Raw genomic sequence first — 20,285 nt, forward strand, 5'->3', positions numbered from 1 at the left:
CATGTTGTTTTGCTCTTCTTAGTTCAGTCACTCGGTGCGCGATGTGTTACTCACTGTGCGGCGGGGACCGCGACAAGCCCGGGTCGCCGTTGGCAGCAGCAGCAGCAGCACTAGCAGCCCCGGCAGCGACGCGGACCCCGAGTGCTCAGGCGCACCCCGGCACTACCGAGCGCGGTGCGGCGGCGGGACTGCTGCGGCCCCGCGAGCCTTAGGCTCGGCCCCTCGGCTCGGGGACCCCGACTCTCCGACCAGCCAGCGAGTCCCCAGGCGCCGCCCGAGAGCCTGGGAGGCAGCGGCCGCAGGCAGCCGGGCCAGGGGGCGGCCACCGCCGGCGCCGGGCATCCCCTGGGGCCCCGGAGCTCAGTGGGCTCTGCACCGCTGCCGAGTGCCGGCCCCCGCGGGCCTCCCCGAACGTTCCCCACCTCCTTGGCCCAAGGGGCGCGGGCTCGAGAGGGCGAGCAGGGGTGGAGGGAGCTGCCCGCACCCGCGCCCCCTCTGCTACCCCCTGAGCCCCTTGGCGCCGGGCTGGGCAGCGCGGCCTGAAGTGCCCGCGATGGCGAGCCCGCCCCTGCACGGACCCCCCGGGCCGGCGGGCGGCGACGGCCCCAACCTCAATAACAACAACAACAACAACAACAACAGCGTGCGCAAGTGCGGCTACCTGCGCAAGCAGAAACACGGCCACAAGCGCTTCTTCGTGCTGCGCGGGCCCGGCGCGAGCGGCGAGGAGGCGACGGCGGGCGGTGGTCGGGCGCCGCAGCCGCCGCGGCTCGAGTACTACGAGAGCGAGAAGAAGTGGCGGAGCAAGGCGGGCGCCCCGAAGCGGGTCATCTCTCTGGACTGCTGTCTGAACATCAACAAGCGCGCCGACGCCAAGCACAAGTACCTGATCGCCCTCTACACCAAGGACGAGTACTTCGCCGTGGCGGCCGAGAACGAGCAGGAGCAGGAGGGCTGGTACCGCGCGCTCACCGACCTGGTCAGTGAGGGCCGCGCTAGTGCGGGCGACTCGGCCGCCGTCACCGCCGGGTCCTGCAGTGCCTCCTTGCCCGGCGCCTTGGGCGGCTCGGCCGGCGCCGATGAAAACTACGGGCTGGTGGCGCCCTCCACGACCGCCTACCGCGAGGTGTGGCAGGTAAACCTGAAGCCCAAGGGCCTGGGCCAGAGCAAGAACCTGACAGGCGTATACCGCCTGTGCCTGTCCGCGCGCACCATTGGCTTTGTGAAGCTGAACTGTGAGCAGCCGTCGGTGACACTGCAGCTCATGAACATCCGCCGTTGTGGCCACTCGGACAGCTTCTTCTTCATCGAGGTGGGGCGCTCGGCTGTCACCGGCCCTGGCGAGCTGTGGATGCAGGCCGACGACTCGGTGGTGGCCCAGAACATCCATGAGACCATCCTGGAGGCCATGAAGGCACTCAAGGAGCTCTTTGAATTCCGGCCGCGCAGCAAAAGCCAGTCGTCGGGCTCGTCGGCCACACACCCCATCAGCGTCCCAGGCGCTCGCCGCCACCATCACCTCGTCAACCTGCCCCCCAGCCAGACGGGCCTGGTGCGCCGCTCACGCACCGACAGCCTGGCTGCCACCCCGCCGGCCACCAAATGCAGCTCATGCCGGGTGCGCACGGCCAGCGAGGGCGATGGCGGCGCGGCAGCAGGGACTGGGGCAGCGGGCGGCAGGCCAGTGTCGGTGGCAGGGAGCCCTCTGAGCCCCGGGCCGGTGCGCGCGCCCCTGAGCCGCTCGCACACTCTGAGCGGCGGCTGCGGCAGCCGCGCGAGCAAGGTGACGCTGGCGCCGGCAGGGGGCGCCCTGCAACACAGCCGCTCTATGTCCATGCCCGTGGCGCACTCGCCCCCTGCAGCCACCAGCCCAGGCAGCCTGTCGTCTAGCAGCGGGCATGGCTCCGGCTCCTACCCGCTGCCTCCGGGCCCGCACCCACACCTGCAGCATCCCTTGCATTACCACGCGGGTCAGCGGCCTTCCAGTGGCAGCGCCTCAGCCTCTGGTTCCCCTAGCGATCCCGGCTTCATGTCCCTGGATGAGTATGGCTCCAGCCCTGGGGACCTGAGAGCCTTCTGCAGCCACAGAAGCAACACGCCTGAGTCCATCGCTGAGACACCCCCGGCCAGGGACGGGAGTGGGAGCGAGCTATACGGGTACATGACCATGGACAGGCCCCTGAGCCACTGTGGCCGACCTTACCACCGTCGAGTCTCAGGGGATGGAGCTCAGGACTTGGACCGAGGGCTGAGGAAGAGGACTTACTCCCTGACCACACCTGCCCGGCAGCGCCAAGTGCCCCAGCCCTCCTCTGCATCCCTGGATGAATACACCCTGATGCGGGCCTCCTTCTCTGGCAGCTCGGGTCGCCTCTGCCCATCCTGCCCCACGTCTTCTCCCCGAGTGGCCTACCACCCTTATCCTGAGGACTACTGCGACATTGAGATTGGGTCCCATAGGAGCTCCAGCAGTAACCTGGGCACAGACGATGGTTACATGCCCATGACCCCTGGCGCGGCCCTCCTGGGTGGTGGCGGTGGCAGCGGCAGCTGTAGGAGTGACGACTACATGCCCATGAGTCCTACCAGCGTGTCTGCCCCCAAGCAGATCTTGCAGCCACGAGCTGCTGCTGCAGCCTTGCCCCCCACGGGACCTGCAGTGTCAGCACCCGCCAATGCTTCAAGCAGGGCCTTTCCAGTGAATGGGGCCAGCTACAAGGCCAACTCCCCCACCGAAGTCTCTGTCGAGGACAGTGGATACATGCGCATGTGGTGTGGCCCCAAGCTGCCCATGGAGAACACCGACAGCAAGCTGCTTCCCAACGGGGACTACCTCAATATGTCCCCCAGTGACGCGGGCACCTCGGGAACCCCACCCGACTTCTTCTCTGCAGCCTTGCATGGCGGTGGAGAGGTGCTCAGGGGCGTCCCTGGCTTCTGCTACAGCTCCTTGCCCCGCTCATACAAGGCTCCCTATTCCTGTAATGGGGACCATGACCAGTATGTGCTCATGAGCTCCCCGGTGGGGCGCATCCTGGAAGAGGAGAGGCTGGAGCCTCAGGCCAGTGTGGGGACTACGAAGTCCGCCAGCGTTTTCGTAGCTGGGGTTGGTGGGGGCGGCCACACCCAGTCTCCTCACTCCGTAGTGCCTTCGCCAGGGAGGCTAAGTGGCAGCGGCAGTGGCCGCCCAGAGGGCTTCCTCAATCAGCGTGGCCGGGCAGTGAGGCCTACGCGCCTGTCCCTGGAAGGGATTCAGACCCTGCCTAGCATGCATGAGTACCCTCTGCCGCCAGAGCCCAAGAGTCCTGGCGAATACATCAATATTGACTTCGGCGAGGGGGGAGCGCGCTTATCACCACCCGCCCAGCCGCTGCTGGCTTCGGCGGCTTCGTCCTCCTCGCTGCTGTCTGCCAGCAGCCCAGCCTCATCCTTGGGCTCTGGCACCCCAGGCACGAGCAGCGACAGTCGGCAGCGATCCCCGCTCTCTGACTACATGAACCTCGACTTCAGTTCACCCAAGTCACCCAAGCCTGGTACCCAGAGTGGGGATGCAGTGGGCTCTTTGGATGCCCTTCTGTCCCCTGAGACCTCCTCCCGGTACCCGCCACTGCCCCCGCGACCTGCCGCCCCCTCCTCTTCCTCCAACTCTTCACAGCCTCAGCCACCTCCCCCACCACCCCCAGGGGAGCTGTACCGCCTGCCTCCTCCATCCACATCCCAGGGCCCCAGCGCTGCCTCCTCTTCGTCCTCGGGGACTGGGGATAATGGTGACTACACCGAGATGGCCTTTGGCGTGGCTGCCACCCCGCCACAACCCATCGTGGCCCCCTCAAAGCCGGAAGGTGCCCGCATGACCAGCCCCACGTCTGGCATGAAGAGGCTGAGTCTCATGGATCAGGTGTCTGGGGTCGAGGCCTTTCTGCAGGCTGGCCAGCCCCCAGACCCCCACCGGGGTGCCAAGGTCATCCGTGCAGACCCCCAGGGTGGCCGCCGCCGCCACAGCTCTGAGACCTTTTCCTCAACCACCACTGTGACTCCTGTGTCTCCGTCCTTCGCCCACAACCCGAAGCGCCACAACTCGGCCTCAGTGGAAAATGTCTCTCTCAGGAAAAGCAGCGAAGGAGGTATCGGTGGTGGGGGCGACGAGCTAACTACGTCCTCCCGCCAGTTGCAGCCACCGCTCCCCCAGCAGGCTCGGCCATGGACACCGAGTCAATCTGGGGGTCTGATTGGCTGCCCTGGGGGTAGCGGCTCTCCGATGCGCAGGGAGACCTCTGCCGGCTTCCAAAATGGCCTCAACTACATTGCCATTGATGTGAGGGATGAGCCAGGGCTGTCCCCGTCCCCGCAGCAACACTCACATCAGCAACCAAGTGATAAGAGCACCTGGGGCCGGACCCGTAGCCTCGGGGGTCTCATCAGCACTGTGGGGACCAGCAGCGCCGGAGGGGTGTGTGGGGGGCCAGGTCCTGGAGCCCTGCCCTCCAACACCTATGCCAGCATTGACTTCTTGTCTCATCACCTGAAGGAGGCCACCATTGTGAAAGGTGAGGCCCTTCGCCCTCTGGCTGGTGGAAGGGTGGGAAAGTGGGGGGGGGCATCTGTAGATTCATTCCTCTCCCCATTTTTGGTACCTTGACCTAAATGCCGAAATATTGCACCCAACTTCTTGGTTTGTTTTACTTTTAGCTCCTGTGTTCTCCCTTTTCTCCAAAGACCTTGCCAAGAGCAGTCAAACATCTTTGAGTTGAATGTGAAACTTCCTATTCAGTAGACTACTATTTGCTTTTTTGGCCCAACATTTCTTCCTTCCCACAGTCCTCTTCCCATCTGTTAACAGTGGACATGCTCCCCAGGTAACCCCTCAAAGAGGTGGCCAACGCCGTCTTGATCTGAGAGCTGGGAAAGTTCTGCTAGTAACAGCCTGAAGTTCTGATTGTTCCCAGGCTTGTAACCTTCACTTTTCTCTTTGTTTTCCTAGAGCCAAGGCCCAGTTGATTCTGGCTGAGCCTTAAAGTTTGTAAAAACAGGCCTGAAAGTCACTTAGGAAATGAGCGTCCATAGCATACCTGGGAGTCACCTGCAGAGCCTGCTGAAACCTGGCTGGCTGGGCTGTGTAAAGCCCCAGAGAATCTGATGCAGTAGATCTGGGGTGTGGCCCAGAATGCATTGTAAAAAGTCTTCAGGTTGTGCTGATGCTGCTGGTTGGAGGACCATCCTCTGAGAACTAGGTTAGACCTACCCGGGAGGTTAGAGAATTTACCTGTTGGACCTCACTCCAGACACATTTAAGTAAAGCATCCAGTGGGCAGAGCCCGAGCAGAACCCTGGCATGAACGTTTTTCAGTAGCCCAGGTGATAACATGCAGCCAGGATTTAGAATCAGTGCTTTAGAGAAAACGAGTGAAGACAACAACACGAGGCTTTTCAAGAACAGTTGGATAGGATGGTGCCCCATGTTGTTCTTTACATTCTCATCAACTCACCATGAGGAGAGAGAGACTGCTTGCTTTGCAGCTGGCGGTGCATGGTGCATTCTCTCTGTCTCAAACTTTGAATGATGGGGGGAGGGGGAAGAGAGAGAAATAAAAGGGATGAGGTGGTCCATTCAAGAGTGTTTCTTCTTTAATTTTGTAGCTGTTCGTGCACAGTTCCCAGTACGATAGAGGCTTTGTGGGAACCACAGAATGCATAGTAGGGAATGCTATCCTAGATGCTGGTCTAAGGTTAACAGTGTGCAGGGTCTCCAACAAGGTTATGATCAAGGTGGCTTGGGGATCCATATGCTTTTTGTTCTTAAAGTAAACAGACCAGTTTAATGCTGTCTAAATGCAGCATGTTTAATAATATCCACAGAATTTAAAAGTGTAGCTGTAGGGTAAATACCTTGTTATTCTAATGTAATAGAATAAAAGCTATTTATGGTTTTATTAAAACCATAGAATAAAAGATGACAAGAGTCACAGAATTATCAGGAGTGTGGTGTTTCAATATCCAGTTAAATCATCTGGAAGTTGTCAGAATGTGTCCCATAAACGATGACTCTCAGCTGAAGGTCACTTTACTTGGAGTTAAAATAAGCACTACAGGTTTGTCTGAAAAATTGCTAGTGTGTCAGGGAGTTAAGGATTAGCGGCCTTTCCAGACACAGATCATGTAAACACATCAGCATAACTAAAACTGAGTGTGTGTGTGTGTGGGGGGGGGGCATACACACACAAATGTATTACAAATTTATTTGGTATGCCCAAATGGGTATATGCCACAGTGAACATGAAAGTACATTTTGCTGAAATCTGATTCTAATCAGAAAAATAGCCTGAGAACATAACACCTTTTACTGCTTTTGGTGGAGTAGGCAGTAAAAACCTGGACTGGATTCAGGAGGGCCCCAGGAGTGGGTTCTTGCAGTAACAGGAGGAGTGAACTGGAGTGTGTGTCTACAGGCCTAAAAGGATTCGAGGCTTTTCTGATAGTGTAGATACATTCAGAAATGTGATTCATGTATGATATAATGCCCTTTTCAGACTAGGGAAAATTTTAAACTGCAAGAGATAAGTTTTAGTTAGAGACTTGATTTAGCTTGTCTTGTTTAAGGTTTCCCACCAGTATAAAATTCCTTTCAACCTATAGGATTCAGGATTCTGAAATCAAAACACCAGTTTGTATGTTTCATGGTGACTGAACAAAGACAGGAGATCATTTTGGTTACTATTTTTCCAAAATCTTTGTGAGCATGATGGTAAACACCCTTTTAAGAATGAAAAGGGCTCTTTTTAAGCAAAATTGATAACTGCAGTGGATCCATTGTGCCAAACCACATTTTAAAAAAAGGACCACATGCTTAAATGGTTTCTAGTAAACTCATTTGAACACAAGAACAGTAGAAGAGGAAAAGAGGAGGGTGTCATCTTAATGTGGAAGCTAAATTGTGGTTTGTGAAGCCAAGAGAGCATTTAGAAATTAAGTGAACATCCACTTTGAACTCATGTGTGCTCGTAGACATTTGTTCGGGGTGCTCATAAACAAAAAGTTCACAGGCGATTCGTGTCCTCTGAGAGACTGATTTCTAGAAGGAAGGCTTGCAAAGCATTTCTTTGAAGATGAAATAGAAAAAGAACTTACTGGGTGATTGTGTTCACTGCCCTGGCTCTCAGAAGTGGCATACGTTTGTTTCCACATTGAGCTTCTCTGGTTCCGCATGGAAAAACTGCATCGGTTATGCTGAAACTGAATAATTTGGTGTCATTTGGGTAGTGCTGGTATTTGCATAAGTACTGATAAAGACGAAGGTTCCAGCAACGTTTGATAGTTGTGTCAGATAGAATTGGGAATGGGTATGGGGTTTCAATGTTAAAGCCAATCAAAGGTTAGTACATGTTAAGTATATGTGAATAATATAGATACATTAGTCCAGAGAAAATAAAAAGTTAACTTTAAGGTATGCATCTCATTTGGGAACCAGGGAAGGTTATTTACCATGTGTTTTGTGTGTGTGTATGTAGAAAAAGCAAACCAATCTGTTAGGGTGTTTTGTTGGGGAAGTAAAAGTATGCTACTGAATTTACTCTGCTTTAAAACTGCTGTTATAAAATTAACTTTTATATATTTTTTGTGTTTTGATTATAGATTGGTATATACCATAGACTGTTATTTTAATGTTCTTTTTAGTGGAATTTTTATTCTAAAATTGGTTTTTCTGTGTGTACAAGGCAGATTAGATAAGAATTGCCACTGAATGCATCTGTATTTAAACTTTTTTTATAAAAGGGATGATTTTTTCATATTCCATGGCAAAAGATATAACATAAGAGATTGTTTCTACAGAAACAATGCAATCATGCCTTATGTTTAAAAGTGTTGCTTGTTGAAGTTTTAAAGCAAAGAACTTGAACACTTTTAGAACTCCGGTGAGATGGCTTGACAAACCAGTACCCTTTATTTTCTCTTTTGTGTGTGTTTTTCTGCTTTAGCTGGCCAGTGCTTGTCATAATAAGATAGTAATGTGCGTTGCTCCTTCCATATTCCCAGGAACTAAGGTGCTAATGAAAACACACAGAGGCTTTCATGAATGAAAGTCACATGATTTGTTCTAGTTCCTTTATTGAAAGAGAAACTTTTACAAACATAGTACTTCGCAGAAGGAAGCATACATAGTATGTGGAACACTAAAACAGAAATCAGGAAACCAGGTTTCTAGTTGCTGATCTTAATAAGTCATTGTATGACTAAGAGGGAAGCCATTTAATCCCTCTTTCTCACTTTCTCTGTCTGTAAAATGGGATAATTATGAGTCTCTTCTTTCCATTGGAAAGTCCAGGAGATAGTAAACATTGAGAGTGGTTAAGCTCTTCCAAAGAAATATGCTAATACATCCAATGATGATATTGGTACTTATTACCTTGAAACTGTGAGAATATTCAGGAAAGACACATAAGTGTCTGAGAATGAAACCATCCAATACCTTAGGAAATGTTTGCCTTTCCTGCTTGATTGTTAATTTCACCTCTGTCTCCAGAAACCATTGTTTTTTCCCTCTTTATTTAACTTGAGATTTTTTTTTTCCATTGGTAATTATCAATTGTAAGAAAGAAGTGTTTTAAATTACATAGTGAGATAACAGTTAAGGAAAATAGCATCCTAATCTTGAAACTATACTAAGACTATACATTTGATAACCTTTTTTGATTTGTTTGCATATTAAGAGACATGGTCAAGATGAAAATGTATAATTAGAATATGCATTTATTTAAATTGACAGTGTTGGCTCTTGATGCTGGGTGCATTAAAAGGAAAACACACCCTTAAACTTTCAGTACTTAAGTCATCCATTATCCAACCTTGGAGTTTCACTCTTTGGGGTTGATTTAATTAGGGTTGTCATTTGCCCTGTTTTGATTTGTTTGGTTGTCAAACACAGTAGGAAAACCACTACTGTCTGGTTCTTCTGTTCTCCCACAGATCCCCTCAACCCCAAAAAGGAACTTTAATAGGTAATTAATGTCTAATATTCTTTAGAACTATTAGTATTAAAGTGACTCTCTTTCTGAAGAGGAGAGCTTGCAGAAGTTTTAGTAACAGCTCTGGTATAATGGGTTTTCTGTTAAAATTCCCACTAACGCATTTTCTGTAGAAGCATAGTTCCAAGAGCTAGTTAACTTTTGGTATCAGATTTGGCAAGTGGAGAGGTTTTTTTGTTTTGTTTTTTTGGGTAGCACAGAATCAAGTGTTCCCATTTCACCTTAGAAACTTAAGGGAAAATGTAACTTTACTCTTTTATCTGCACTGCCAAGTAAAGTGGGGGAAACACTCAGGGAAGCAAAGCGCTGTGCCTTGCCCCAAAGCCAGGTCTTCGCTGAAGCCGCTCCAGTGGTGAATGCTCTGCAGACTTGACTGTGAATTGTGAGCAGAATGTTTTCTATACAGGTTGAGCAAGGCATTTTCATGTTGGCATTTTAATGAACAAATGAAACAAAAAATTCCAACTCTTCCTAGTAATCAGTTCATGCTGTTTGTCAGTGGCAGGTTTTGTGAAAACAGTGCTATCCAAATTAACATGGGGACACTCTTTCTATGTTAATTTTGTTCATTTGAATGTGTTCTTTGAGATTGCAGTGGTTATTTTGAATCGTTCAAGGTCCATTATTGTAGACAGAGTTCAGTGGTAGATTTTTTGTGAACTGTTGAAGTCATCACTCAAGGCGGAGAAGATGCTGAGGTTGAAAATTGCTACTGATTATTTGGTCTTTTTCTAGATAGCTACAGACACTTAAAATATTAACTGTGCACTAAAATAAAAGGCACAGAAGAAAGTTGACTAGAGTGAATTGGAGTTCATGTTGTATATTGCTTTGTGGGTACAACTAATATAATACACTTTTCTGCATTGTGTTAGAACTGAATTCATTGAATTTTGCTGAAATAGAATTTGGTTAAAATTTCTGGACTGCCTGTTTAAACATGATAAAATAGTTGAATAGGGAGTCTGATTTCTTTTCTGTTGGGCTAGAAAAATATTAAATTAACAGAAAGTCACTTTTACATGTCCAAAGACTTTAAATATTAAATTTGCAGCAAGTCACTTTTACATGTCCAGAGACTTTATAAAACTTGATCGGGCAAATGTATTTTCAGAATTGGCCCAGTTTTTGTATGCTGGATGCAGTATTTGTACATAGAAACAAGAGTTGTAAAATGTTTCTTACTTATTGTGCTATTATTGAAATTTGGAATATTTGATCAACAATTGTGATCCATAATACACTTTAAAGGTAATGACCACATGCATAGCACATTTTAAATACTGTGTTTTTAAGTATTGATTTTAGAGTATCACATTTTTTAGAAATAAATATTTTAGGGTGCTGTGTGTGTAGTTCTGTAGTTCCACTCCAAGAGGCTTTTTGTGGATTTTTTCATAATTGAAACTCAAATACTAAATAATAATGTGTTCTTTAATTATGTTAAACTTTATAATCTTAAGTGTAATTATAATTTTAGTTACTTTAATCTATCCATGTGACATCAAAACAATACATCAGTGAATAATTATGGTGTATGACATTTCAACTTTTCAATGTGTAAAAATAGGTATTATGATAGAGTTCATTATATTGTGTGATTTTATAGTTACCCAAAAATTCATGTTTATATAGACAATGATGTATGTATTTGCATAATATTAATAGATAATCTGTAATACTGAATGTGACATAGTGATTTTTCTATGCACATTTAAAAGTAGTGGCATAGTGCCATCTCTATATGAATTTATCTTCTTTTTTTTTAATTGTCCATGCGAATTTAAAAGTAGTTACTTATGCCCTAGCCTAGTAGCTTAGTTGGTTAGAGCATGGTCCCAGTACACCAAAGTTATGTGTTTGATCCCTGGTCAGGGCACATATAGTAATCAACCAATTAATGCATAACTAAGTGAAACAACAGATTGATGTTTTTCTCACTCTCTTTCTCTCTCCCTCTCCCCCTCTCTCTTTCCCTCTCTCCCTCTCTCTTTCCCTCTTTCCCTCTCTTCCTTCTTCTCTCCTTCTCCCTCTAACAATCAATTAAAATTTTTATAGTGTTATTTAAATCAGTCTATCTTTTGCCTCCAAATTGTAAATATAAATAACAATCCCAAAATTTTGTGGTCAATGAATGATTTTGAAAGAATTCTACTGAAATTGAAGATTATAAGAAGGTACCTGTTATTCTGATCATTATTGAAAGGTAGTGCAAGCCCCTCTTTCCTTTGGATCAAAAGAATTACTTAAAATGCAGAAAGTGTTTTTGATTCACTTCGTCGTGTTAAGACATTTTCACGTATAGTAACATCTAATACTCCAAAAATCTTATGACATAGGCAGGGCCACTTGGATCCCCATTTTCTTTTAATAAGGAACCTGCAGCTTTGAAGGGTCCAGTGACTTGTCCAGGATTCTCTAGCCAAATGAGTAATGTTGGGCTTAAGCATACAAAGATGCTGTTCCACCAGCGTCTTCTTGTGGATCCACCTGGTTCCCTCTTCCCATTTCTAGCCAGTACTCTTTTTTTAAAAAAAAAAACAAAAAACTTTATTTATTGATTTTACAGAGACAGGAGACAAAGGGGAGCATGGAATGGTATCAACTCATAGGTGCTTCATGTTAGTTGTGCATTGCTCGCTTGTTGTATGTGCCCTGGCCAGGGCAGCCCAGGGTTTCGAACCGGCAACCTTGGCGTTCCAGGCCGAAGGTTTTTCCACTGCGCCACCACAGGCCAGGCTCTAGCCAGTACTCTTTATGTAATGTCACATTGTCTCCAGTTTATATGCCTTGTGTCTGCTTTGGAAGCTCCTATACAATGATTGCATTAAGATTTTATTGTAGATTCCACATTAGGCAACTTAATGTGTTAACTGTTTTTCATTTCACTTAGGTGATAGTTACTTAATCTCTCCTTTTTTTAATGCATTATTCATTCAGAGTGCAATGAGGGCACTTAAGCAGAAAGAATGGACATTGAAGGAAAGCCCCCTGTTTTTTACCAGTTTTTGTACCTGCCAGTTTGAAGAGCTTAGGACTTCATATTACTTTCAAAGCTCTCATTTTGTCAGTGGATTTTAGGGTCAAGTGGTTGGTTGGTCATCTGTTTTGGGGGTTTCCAGTCTTGCTTTCTGGACTTCGGTCTGCAGAGTAGAAGACTTATATTCCTTCTCCTATTTTTGTTTCAGTAAAGTGAACTATATGTTATACTTGGTAAGATACCCCTGCCCCAATACATTAAAACTCCACACAGTGTGGTGATAGGGAAAAAAATACAAGGTCATTTTGAGGGAAAAGGGTTAGGAGCCATTGGTATAATGTAACTTATTTTAAGGTTGTGAAAACAAAGCCCGAGGGAGGTCGGCAGCCTTTTCCAAGGTCACCGATTTAATTAGTTGGTAGAGATGTTTGTAAATATTTCCAAGAAGGAATAGGGAATTCTCTCCTTTGCGGGTCTTTTGTGTACTGATGAATAACTTTCTTCAAGGATATGGCTTGTCCCCTATAGAACAATTTAGTATTTGGGAAAGTGATACCCATCTTTTTAGTTTGGAATGTTTTAGTAAATTCTTTCGTGCATAGACCAGGAATGCAAGCGAGCAGAAATAGAGAATGCAGAGGCACTTACATGAGGAGCATGTTGAAATCAGGGAAATAAGGCTGTTTCTAACTATGTGAGCAGTGTTTCTGACGAGGTAGAAGAATGAAGTTTGGTAAAGACTCAAGATCATGAGCTTACTTGTTAAAAAAAAAAAAAAAAGGAAGGAAGGAGAGAAGAAAGAAAATTCTTGGGATAATTCAAATCAAAAGGCCGCCATTTGGGAAAACTTAAGTCCTTGCTCTTTGTACGTGGTTTCACCCTGGACCGCCGATCTGGTACCTAAGGGTTGGTATTTCATTTGCTGCTTGAGTTGTCCTTAAGATGCATTTATTCTATAAGTAGAATATCATATAGTCCTCATTATGAATAAGTCCACTAACAGTTTCCTAAGAAATGAGTCATTAACCTATTTAATGATGAGTTTATTTGAAAACTAATCAATTTAGAATTTGCCTAAGAACCCATAAGTAACTCATCAGTTGTTGCTAGGTGTTCTGAGGAGTGGATACTTTCACCAGTGCCCTTTTTTATGATCCTTTTTTTTTTCCTGAGAAAAACATTTAACTGAACTTCTATATGAAGAGAAATGGTTTTTCAGAAGGTGCTACCTTTTACTGGTGTGATCATAACCCCATATTCAAAAGAATAGGGAAGACCTAAGCAAACAGAAATTTATAAACTGTCCATATCTTTTCGGAAAAGTAATCAGGAATCTGTGGCCTCGTGCTTGTGTGGGTGACTCAGAATTTTGTTTACATTCGCTGTCAGTCTCCGCAGCATCCTAGGAGAGAGGACTTCCTTCCTACCAGATGGCAGCCTCAGGGCCATGCGCCTGCCATTATACGCAATGTGCACGAGTAATCTACCCAGCATCTCTGTTGACAGCAGGCATGGGATTCGAGACTGTCTGCTGCAGAGGATAAACACAATAGGAGAAGGGTTTTTTTTTTTTCTGTCAGGGATTAATGGAGTGATAAAACGCTTTTCAGGTTAAGGTGAAAGGAAAGTTCAGAATACCCTTACGGTATTGTATCTGTTGATTACTTTCCAGGTTAGGTGGAAAGGCTGAAAGGCTGACAGGATAAAGATTCTGATGTGCTATACAGAGAATCTTCATAAATAAACCTAGTGGGCTTTCCCCTGGACAAAATTTAGATTCTTCCTATGAAATCTTGTCTTCCTCTGAGGACCTGGGACCTGAGCTCTGGCCACACTGCCCTGTGCTGGTGGCAAGGGGTCACCAAAAATAGGGATTGGGATAAGTGACCATTTGATGCCTGTGAATTCCCAAATCTGTGGTAGAGGCCACCCCCAAACCTAGCATGGAAGTCCCGCCCCCCAGCTTTTGCTCTTCTAGAACCCAGTTCACATCTGGCGGGCCTCCTGCTCTCCTTGCTTTGTTCAGAGCTTCTAGGGCCCCTTGATAGATGGATGAATTGGGGAAAATTGTGGGGAAGAGGGAGAAGTTTGGAAATAAGCCAGGATGTTCTTACTATATTTTAAAACGATGCAAATAATACTTTAGAAACTCTGGACAATAAGCAGGATTAAACGTGGCACGGATTAGAGTGTGTGGAGCAGATTGATTTGGTTTGAAGATCAGAAATGGAGGTGCTAGCACTCTGGGATACTGTGGGCATTGTGGAGTTCAACTTATAAGACAACAGGACTTCCTAGAAAGGAAGAAGTTAGTGTGCAGTTCCTTACACCACAGTCTAATTTATTAAAAAATAATAAATTATTAAAGTGATCTGTGGCAAAGTTATGCTTCTGTTTTATTCTTATATAATAGTAGGTAATTTTTTGTATGGTTTCCAATAAAAGTGACTTAAAATAACACTTTTCATATACAAGTAAAACAAAACAAACCCATAAGCTATTTATATGTTCTATATATATCAGATAATTTTGGTGAAACCTTTACAAGGAACTTTTATTACTTCACCGAGTAGATGTCTAATAAATGTACATTTCAATTGAAAATATACAGGTGTGTTTTAGCAAAATATATTAGTTGCAAAACTTCAAGATCTAATCTTTTCCTTCATTGGGATACTAGAAATCTAGGAGTATAAATTTATTGTATAGTCGGTTTCAGAAAACTTAAGTTGAACTAGTTGAATAAACAAAATTAAAACTTTAATAATGAATGGTGTGGATATATTAGGTATGAAAGCCTGGCAAACTTACAAACATTAATGAACTTTTAAACATTCTTTAGATTTTATTTATTTTGGAAATTTTTTGAAACGAGCTTTTTCTTTTACAGTTTAAAGTTCATGTAGCCTCCAAATGACATTTTGGTATTTAAGGTCATATCAAAATGTTAAAGATGCCATCGAACTGACTCACCTTAATTCTGTTTTACTTCTTATCATTATTTGCAGTTTAGCTTATCAGTAATGCTGGTTTATTAGTAGTCTTAGTTTCAAATGAAATAACCACTGCAGTAAAATATCCAAGTTTCCCCAGCATGGAGCATTTAATTAAGTTCCTAGAATAACTCTGGGTGATAAGCATTCATCTTCACAACTCCGGAGTCCCTGCAGTTCACTTGGAACGTTCCGAAGTCACGGGGTCTTCAGCCATTTCCTAAAGCTGGAAGATGCTTAATGTTGAAGCCGGTCAATTTATTGAGAATTCATTGTGTGCCACCCCGGGAGTAGATGTTCTGGGAGATACGGGGAAAATCTGAAACAAGCCTGTGTCCACTCGGTGCCTTTGTAGTCAACTTGGACGGCGCCCCACTCACGCTGTTTTCTGGGCAGCCTGTGAGCCCTTTGCCAGGTGCCCACTCTTCAGGCATTCTTGGCCGACGATAAAAAATGGATGTCCCTGCTGGGGCTGTGGGTGCCCTTGCTGGAAGATTCTGAAGGAACTACTCAAACATTTAGCCCCCTCCCTACACACAAACTTTGGGTGCATTCGAAGAAGCTGAATTCTCACGTCAGTTTTCTTCTCTGAGAAACTGTAAGATTGACTTTGCTGGGGTCCTAGCTCCTAGGTGACAGCCTGCCTTAAGCTCTTGGCAGCCGTGCCTCATAACGATTCCAGTGTTTCTCTTTGTGCCCAGTCTCTGCTGGCAACGGTAGTAGTCCAGATACTATTGGTCTCCCTTTCCAGTGCCTTCTGATTTCTTCTCTGCTCACCCTTAACTATTGCTTTAAAAAGCTACTCTCTCTTTAATCTGTGTGATATGAATTCTCCCTGTGAACTCATCGCTTCTTTTCTTATACATTCATAGCTGCACATGTGAGAAAGCTCTCATTGAAAATGGGTTTAATACTGCTGCTGGTACACACTGTGCCTTTTCACAAAAAGTAAACATTTAGACTTTAGATAAGATTTTTCTCATGAACAGTCCACAGCCATTTAGTATTATCTGAGTTCTTTTTTAAATTTTATGCTTCAAAATTGCCTAATTTTTAATCATCCTGATAATTTCCAAATAGGATTGTGTCTTCTTAAGAAAGATCTATAGCAATGTGCAGGTGGCCCTGAAGTGGTTTTTAAAAGTGTGTATCCCGTCCTTTTTACAGACACCCATGATCTATCCAGGAAAGCCCCCTTCTCCTCCTGTGCAGGGGAGGCTTCCTGGCCACCAGCAGCCCCCTCCACTCATAATGCCTCCTGCTCTGAAAACCTGTCGCTGCTCGAACCCCTGCCCTCCACCACAGTGTCCACTGTAGTCAGAGGAGGGCAGTCCCATTGGGCTGGGCAGCTCTGTATTTCCCACCCATCAGGCTGATGGAGTCAGTTCCAGGTGAGTTTCCTGTCGTTCTTGCCTTTTACCATCTTTTATCTGTTCTTTCCAGAAAAAAAGAAACAACAACAACAATAAAAAAAACGACAGGAACTTCACTTATGCGCTGCTTAGGACCCGAAGAGTGGGCCCTGAGGCCGGAGGGCCAGAGGCAGAAAGGATTCAGTGTCTTTCACCTTTCAAATTTAAACCAATTGTTAAATTTTCATTACAGAGAGACCAGTTATTACATACTAAATGCTTTTCAAGATATTTCACTCATTTGAACTATATTAAAGTACAGGCTAGAAAAAAGAGGTGTGCTTTCCAAGCTAAAAATGAAATAAACAGAAGGTACCAAGTCTTCACATCTACCTTTGAAACTTTGGAATTACTTAATTTTGAAATGTGTTCCGAGTATGAAGTATCGGAGGTGGTAATAAGTGCTGTAGAAAATAAAATGGGGAAAGGAGCGAAAGTGACAACTGAAAGGTGATGAAGAAGCAAGTCTTGTTGCTATTTAGAGGGAGAATCCATATAGGCAAAAGGAATGAGTACCCATGCAAAGGCCCTGGAACAGAAGATACCACTATGTTACAGTATAAGAAGTAAACCTGTGTAATGAGTAGCCATGCAAAGGCCTTGGGGCAGAAGATACTAATATGTTCCAGGATAAGCAGTAAACCTGTGTAATGAGTGGCCGTGCAAAGGCCCTGGGGCGGAAGGTACTAATATTTTCCAGAATAAGCAGTAAACCCATGTGGCTGACAAAGAGGGAGATATATGAGAGTTATAGTGAGGGAGATAACAAGGGGGCAGGGAGAGCTTGATCAGCCACTGTAACGATGTTAGTTCATACTGTATTATAAACAGTGTAAAGAGAACTATATTCTCTTTGGAACAATAATGTAGAGCATTTTAAAACGTTCTACTGGAATAGAATGTTATTTTGTCATAGTGTCTTTTTATAGTGAGGTATATGTCTACTCTTCAGTTTCTTCCTCAAAGATAGTACATAAGATATGAAAAAATCCTAAAAGTTTTCTAGTGGCTTAAAAATACTGAGATGCAATTGAAGTGGGGAAGGCAGCCAGAAATTTTTACAAGATAAACAACGAAATCAAAGTGCAAGTGTTTAGTCATAAAATTGCATACTTGATTATACAAACATACTTGTCAAGCACCTTATAATTTATAAAACATTTTTAAATGGTGTTTAATCCTCAGAACCTCCTTGAAGGGCAGATTCTTGTTATTATTATTATTATTTATTTTTTTAAGAAAACCCCAATATGGAGAGAGCTAACAGTGGCCTGCGGGGGCTGGGCTGGAGAGCCTTTTCCCACCTGTAGGGGACACTGTTCTGGGAAACCTGTTGCTCCCTGGTTCTGTGCCTTCTAGCTCAGTGATTCTAGGTAACTAGTGCTGGGAACAAACCCTGGACAAATGTCTTGGAGCCATATTGTTGACATGTGTGACCCCTCCTAACTCTCTCTGACTTCCAGCGTATTCCGAATGGTCTGCTTCCCTGTAAGGGCTGCTAAATTCAGGCTCTGCAACAACTTGATTTGATTCTTCAGCTGATTTGTAAACTAAAATGATAGATTGCTTATTGGTCCATGTATTTCATGGAAATCCCACCTTAAGAAGGCACTAATGGAGCGAGTTGGAGCTGAGAGACGCTAGTGCACTACTCTCCTTTTAGCCTGTCTGTGAGGAAAATGCACAATTAATAAGTGGTTTGGGTCATTTATGTCTCTTATCTGCACCAAAGGAATTTAAATGTCAGTCTCTATTTTGGTGCATCGTTGTGTATAAGCCAGAGAAAACAGAAAAGCAGTGCTCTGTGACCCCGACTAACCAGAGCCCACCTAGTTGATGACCAAACCCGCTCAACGGGAGTAGGCGACATGAAGAGGAGTTTATGCATTCTCTTATGACGCAGCTGCCTGCCCAGGGACGCATGGGGCCCCTGTCTGGGCGGCCGTTTTGTCCCGTCCAGGGGGCATGAAGAAAACAGCTAGGCGAGGCATTCTGTGTGGCATTGGAGAACTATAGTATTAGCTTTGCATGGCCTAGAGTTACCCCAGACAAACAATTCTACTTCTGTTCTGCTTCTCGCCCATTAAAACAAGTTTATTCATTTTATTCCGGGAGCTATTTGCCATTGTTTTGGTGTATTCATCAGTTGTTTATGTGCTGTTGAATTTGCAATTGTTCGTGATGTCATTCATGGATATAATTTTGAATGAAGAAAAAGCTGTGATGGCAAAAGCACTCAGAGATGCCGTGGCTGTGGCTCCACGAATCAGCCGCAGAACTGGGTGGGAGGAGCAGGCTCTCCTTGGCAGCAGACGGCTGCCAGGGCTTAAGAAGTCTTTGTAGTTCAAAACAAAACATGTGGTTACATGTGTACATCATTTAAAGGTGCACGAAGAAAGCAAAAGGATCCAACCACAAGATGCAAGTCATGCCAGTAGCATGTGCTTTGCAGCATGTGAAAAAATATGTATGTACTATTTGTATTATTTATTTATAAGTTTTATACCTAAAATCTCACTTGGAAATTTCACAATGACCCAGTGAAAAATTCTGGGCAGGAGGATAATGTCCCTACTTCATAAAAGAGAACAGGTTGGTGTGGCGGCTCCTGGGCCCCAGGACCCTAACTCTGGTGGGGCACTGGCTTTCCACGCCCACGTCTTCTTGCACTATGAGACTGGCATGCGGTTTTAAGGTGTGGGAACAGCTTGCCCTGAGTCATTCCTGAGCTCCCAGGAATGCTTCTGTGGCGGCTGATGGCACAATGAGTACTCGGACCTGTGCCGGGACAAAGAGAGTGTGCACTTCAATTCCTGACGAGGGATTGACCTTCAGCCTTGACCTTACTGATAGATCTTAAAGGGTGCCCATTTGCACCAGGACTTTTTAATTAAACACAGTCTTGCTCCCAAGGGACAAAGCTGACATCCTATATTATGCAGATGAATAGACTGTAGCCTGGGAGGGAATTGACCTACAGTTTAAAAGCAGAAGCTGCTCTGGCCACTGCATTTGTGTCCAGTGGAAGCTCGGGACAGTGTCTGGAAAGGGGATCGCTGCCGCTCCCTGGCTCAGTGGGGTGGGAAATAGGGAGCAGCAGTGGATTACACAATTTTCCCTTTTTTCATTAATCTTTTTTATTCCTACAATGAAAGGACAAGCACTTCACTATACCTATTTTTAATATGTTTTCAAATTTCTGCGTTCTTGTTAAATTTGAAAACCAGATTATATTTTAAAATCCCACGGATATACCTTTTTCAGTATACTCATAAGTATGTTCCTTATTCACTGATATTACAGAGGGTGTTTGAATTGTATTGGCCATAATTTCAGACTTCAGAAAATACTTATTTCAATTTGAATGGCAAAAAACAAAAAAGGAATTGAATCACAAAACAAGCAATAGCAACTCTTAAATACTTAAACATTTGAAAGAAAGATAGGTTCATTTGTAATGATATGTAACAACAAGCTATTGGGGATTGATATATTTTGAATAAATTGTTATTGTACACTACCTTAGTTTCATAGGAAAAGCATTTAAGTTTGAGAACTTCAGATGTAAGCAATATAAACATTTTTATAGTGTAAATAAAATACATTTTTTTACATCACTATAAAGTCACAAATATAATGTGTTAAATTTGAGGAAAGAATTACACTGTACATAGGATATTTGCAATTTTAAGCCAGTTTATTCTCACGTTGTCCAAATATTCTCACTGGTTTATAGGGCGGCAGAAGCATAATTTTTATATTCACATTTTCAAATGTCCTAAGAAGAAGAAAAGATTTGAGCCCTTTTGAATTTCAGATCTAATATGATGTAAATAACTTTACCTCTGTTAAAGTTGAGAGAGTAGTAGTGTGGGATACA

At 45.0% G+C, this 20,285-nt stretch overlaps 1 protein-coding gene across 1 annotated transcript in view; it reads left to right on the plus strand.

Moving 5' to 3' along the window:
* Positions 1 to 416: 416 nt before the first annotated feature.
* Positions 417 to 20,285, plus strand: part of IRS2 (insulin receptor substrate 2) — a 28,936-nt gene continuing 9,067 nt past the window's right edge. The window contains exon 1 of the mRNA XM_066380567.1: positions 417 to 4,547. Within this exon, the coding sequence (XP_066236664.1) occupies positions 554 to 4,547 (3,994 nt within the window). The 5' untranslated portion in view covers positions 417 to 553. The remainder of the gene's footprint in view (positions 4,548 to 20,285) is intronic.

Source organism: Saccopteryx leptura, chromosome 4 (assembly GCF_036850995.1).
Source record: "Saccopteryx leptura isolate mSacLep1 chromosome 4, mSacLep1_pri_phased_curated, whole genome shotgun sequence".
In the NCBI taxonomy this organism is placed as follows: Eukaryota; Metazoa; Chordata; class Mammalia; order Chiroptera; family Emballonuridae; genus Saccopteryx; species Saccopteryx leptura.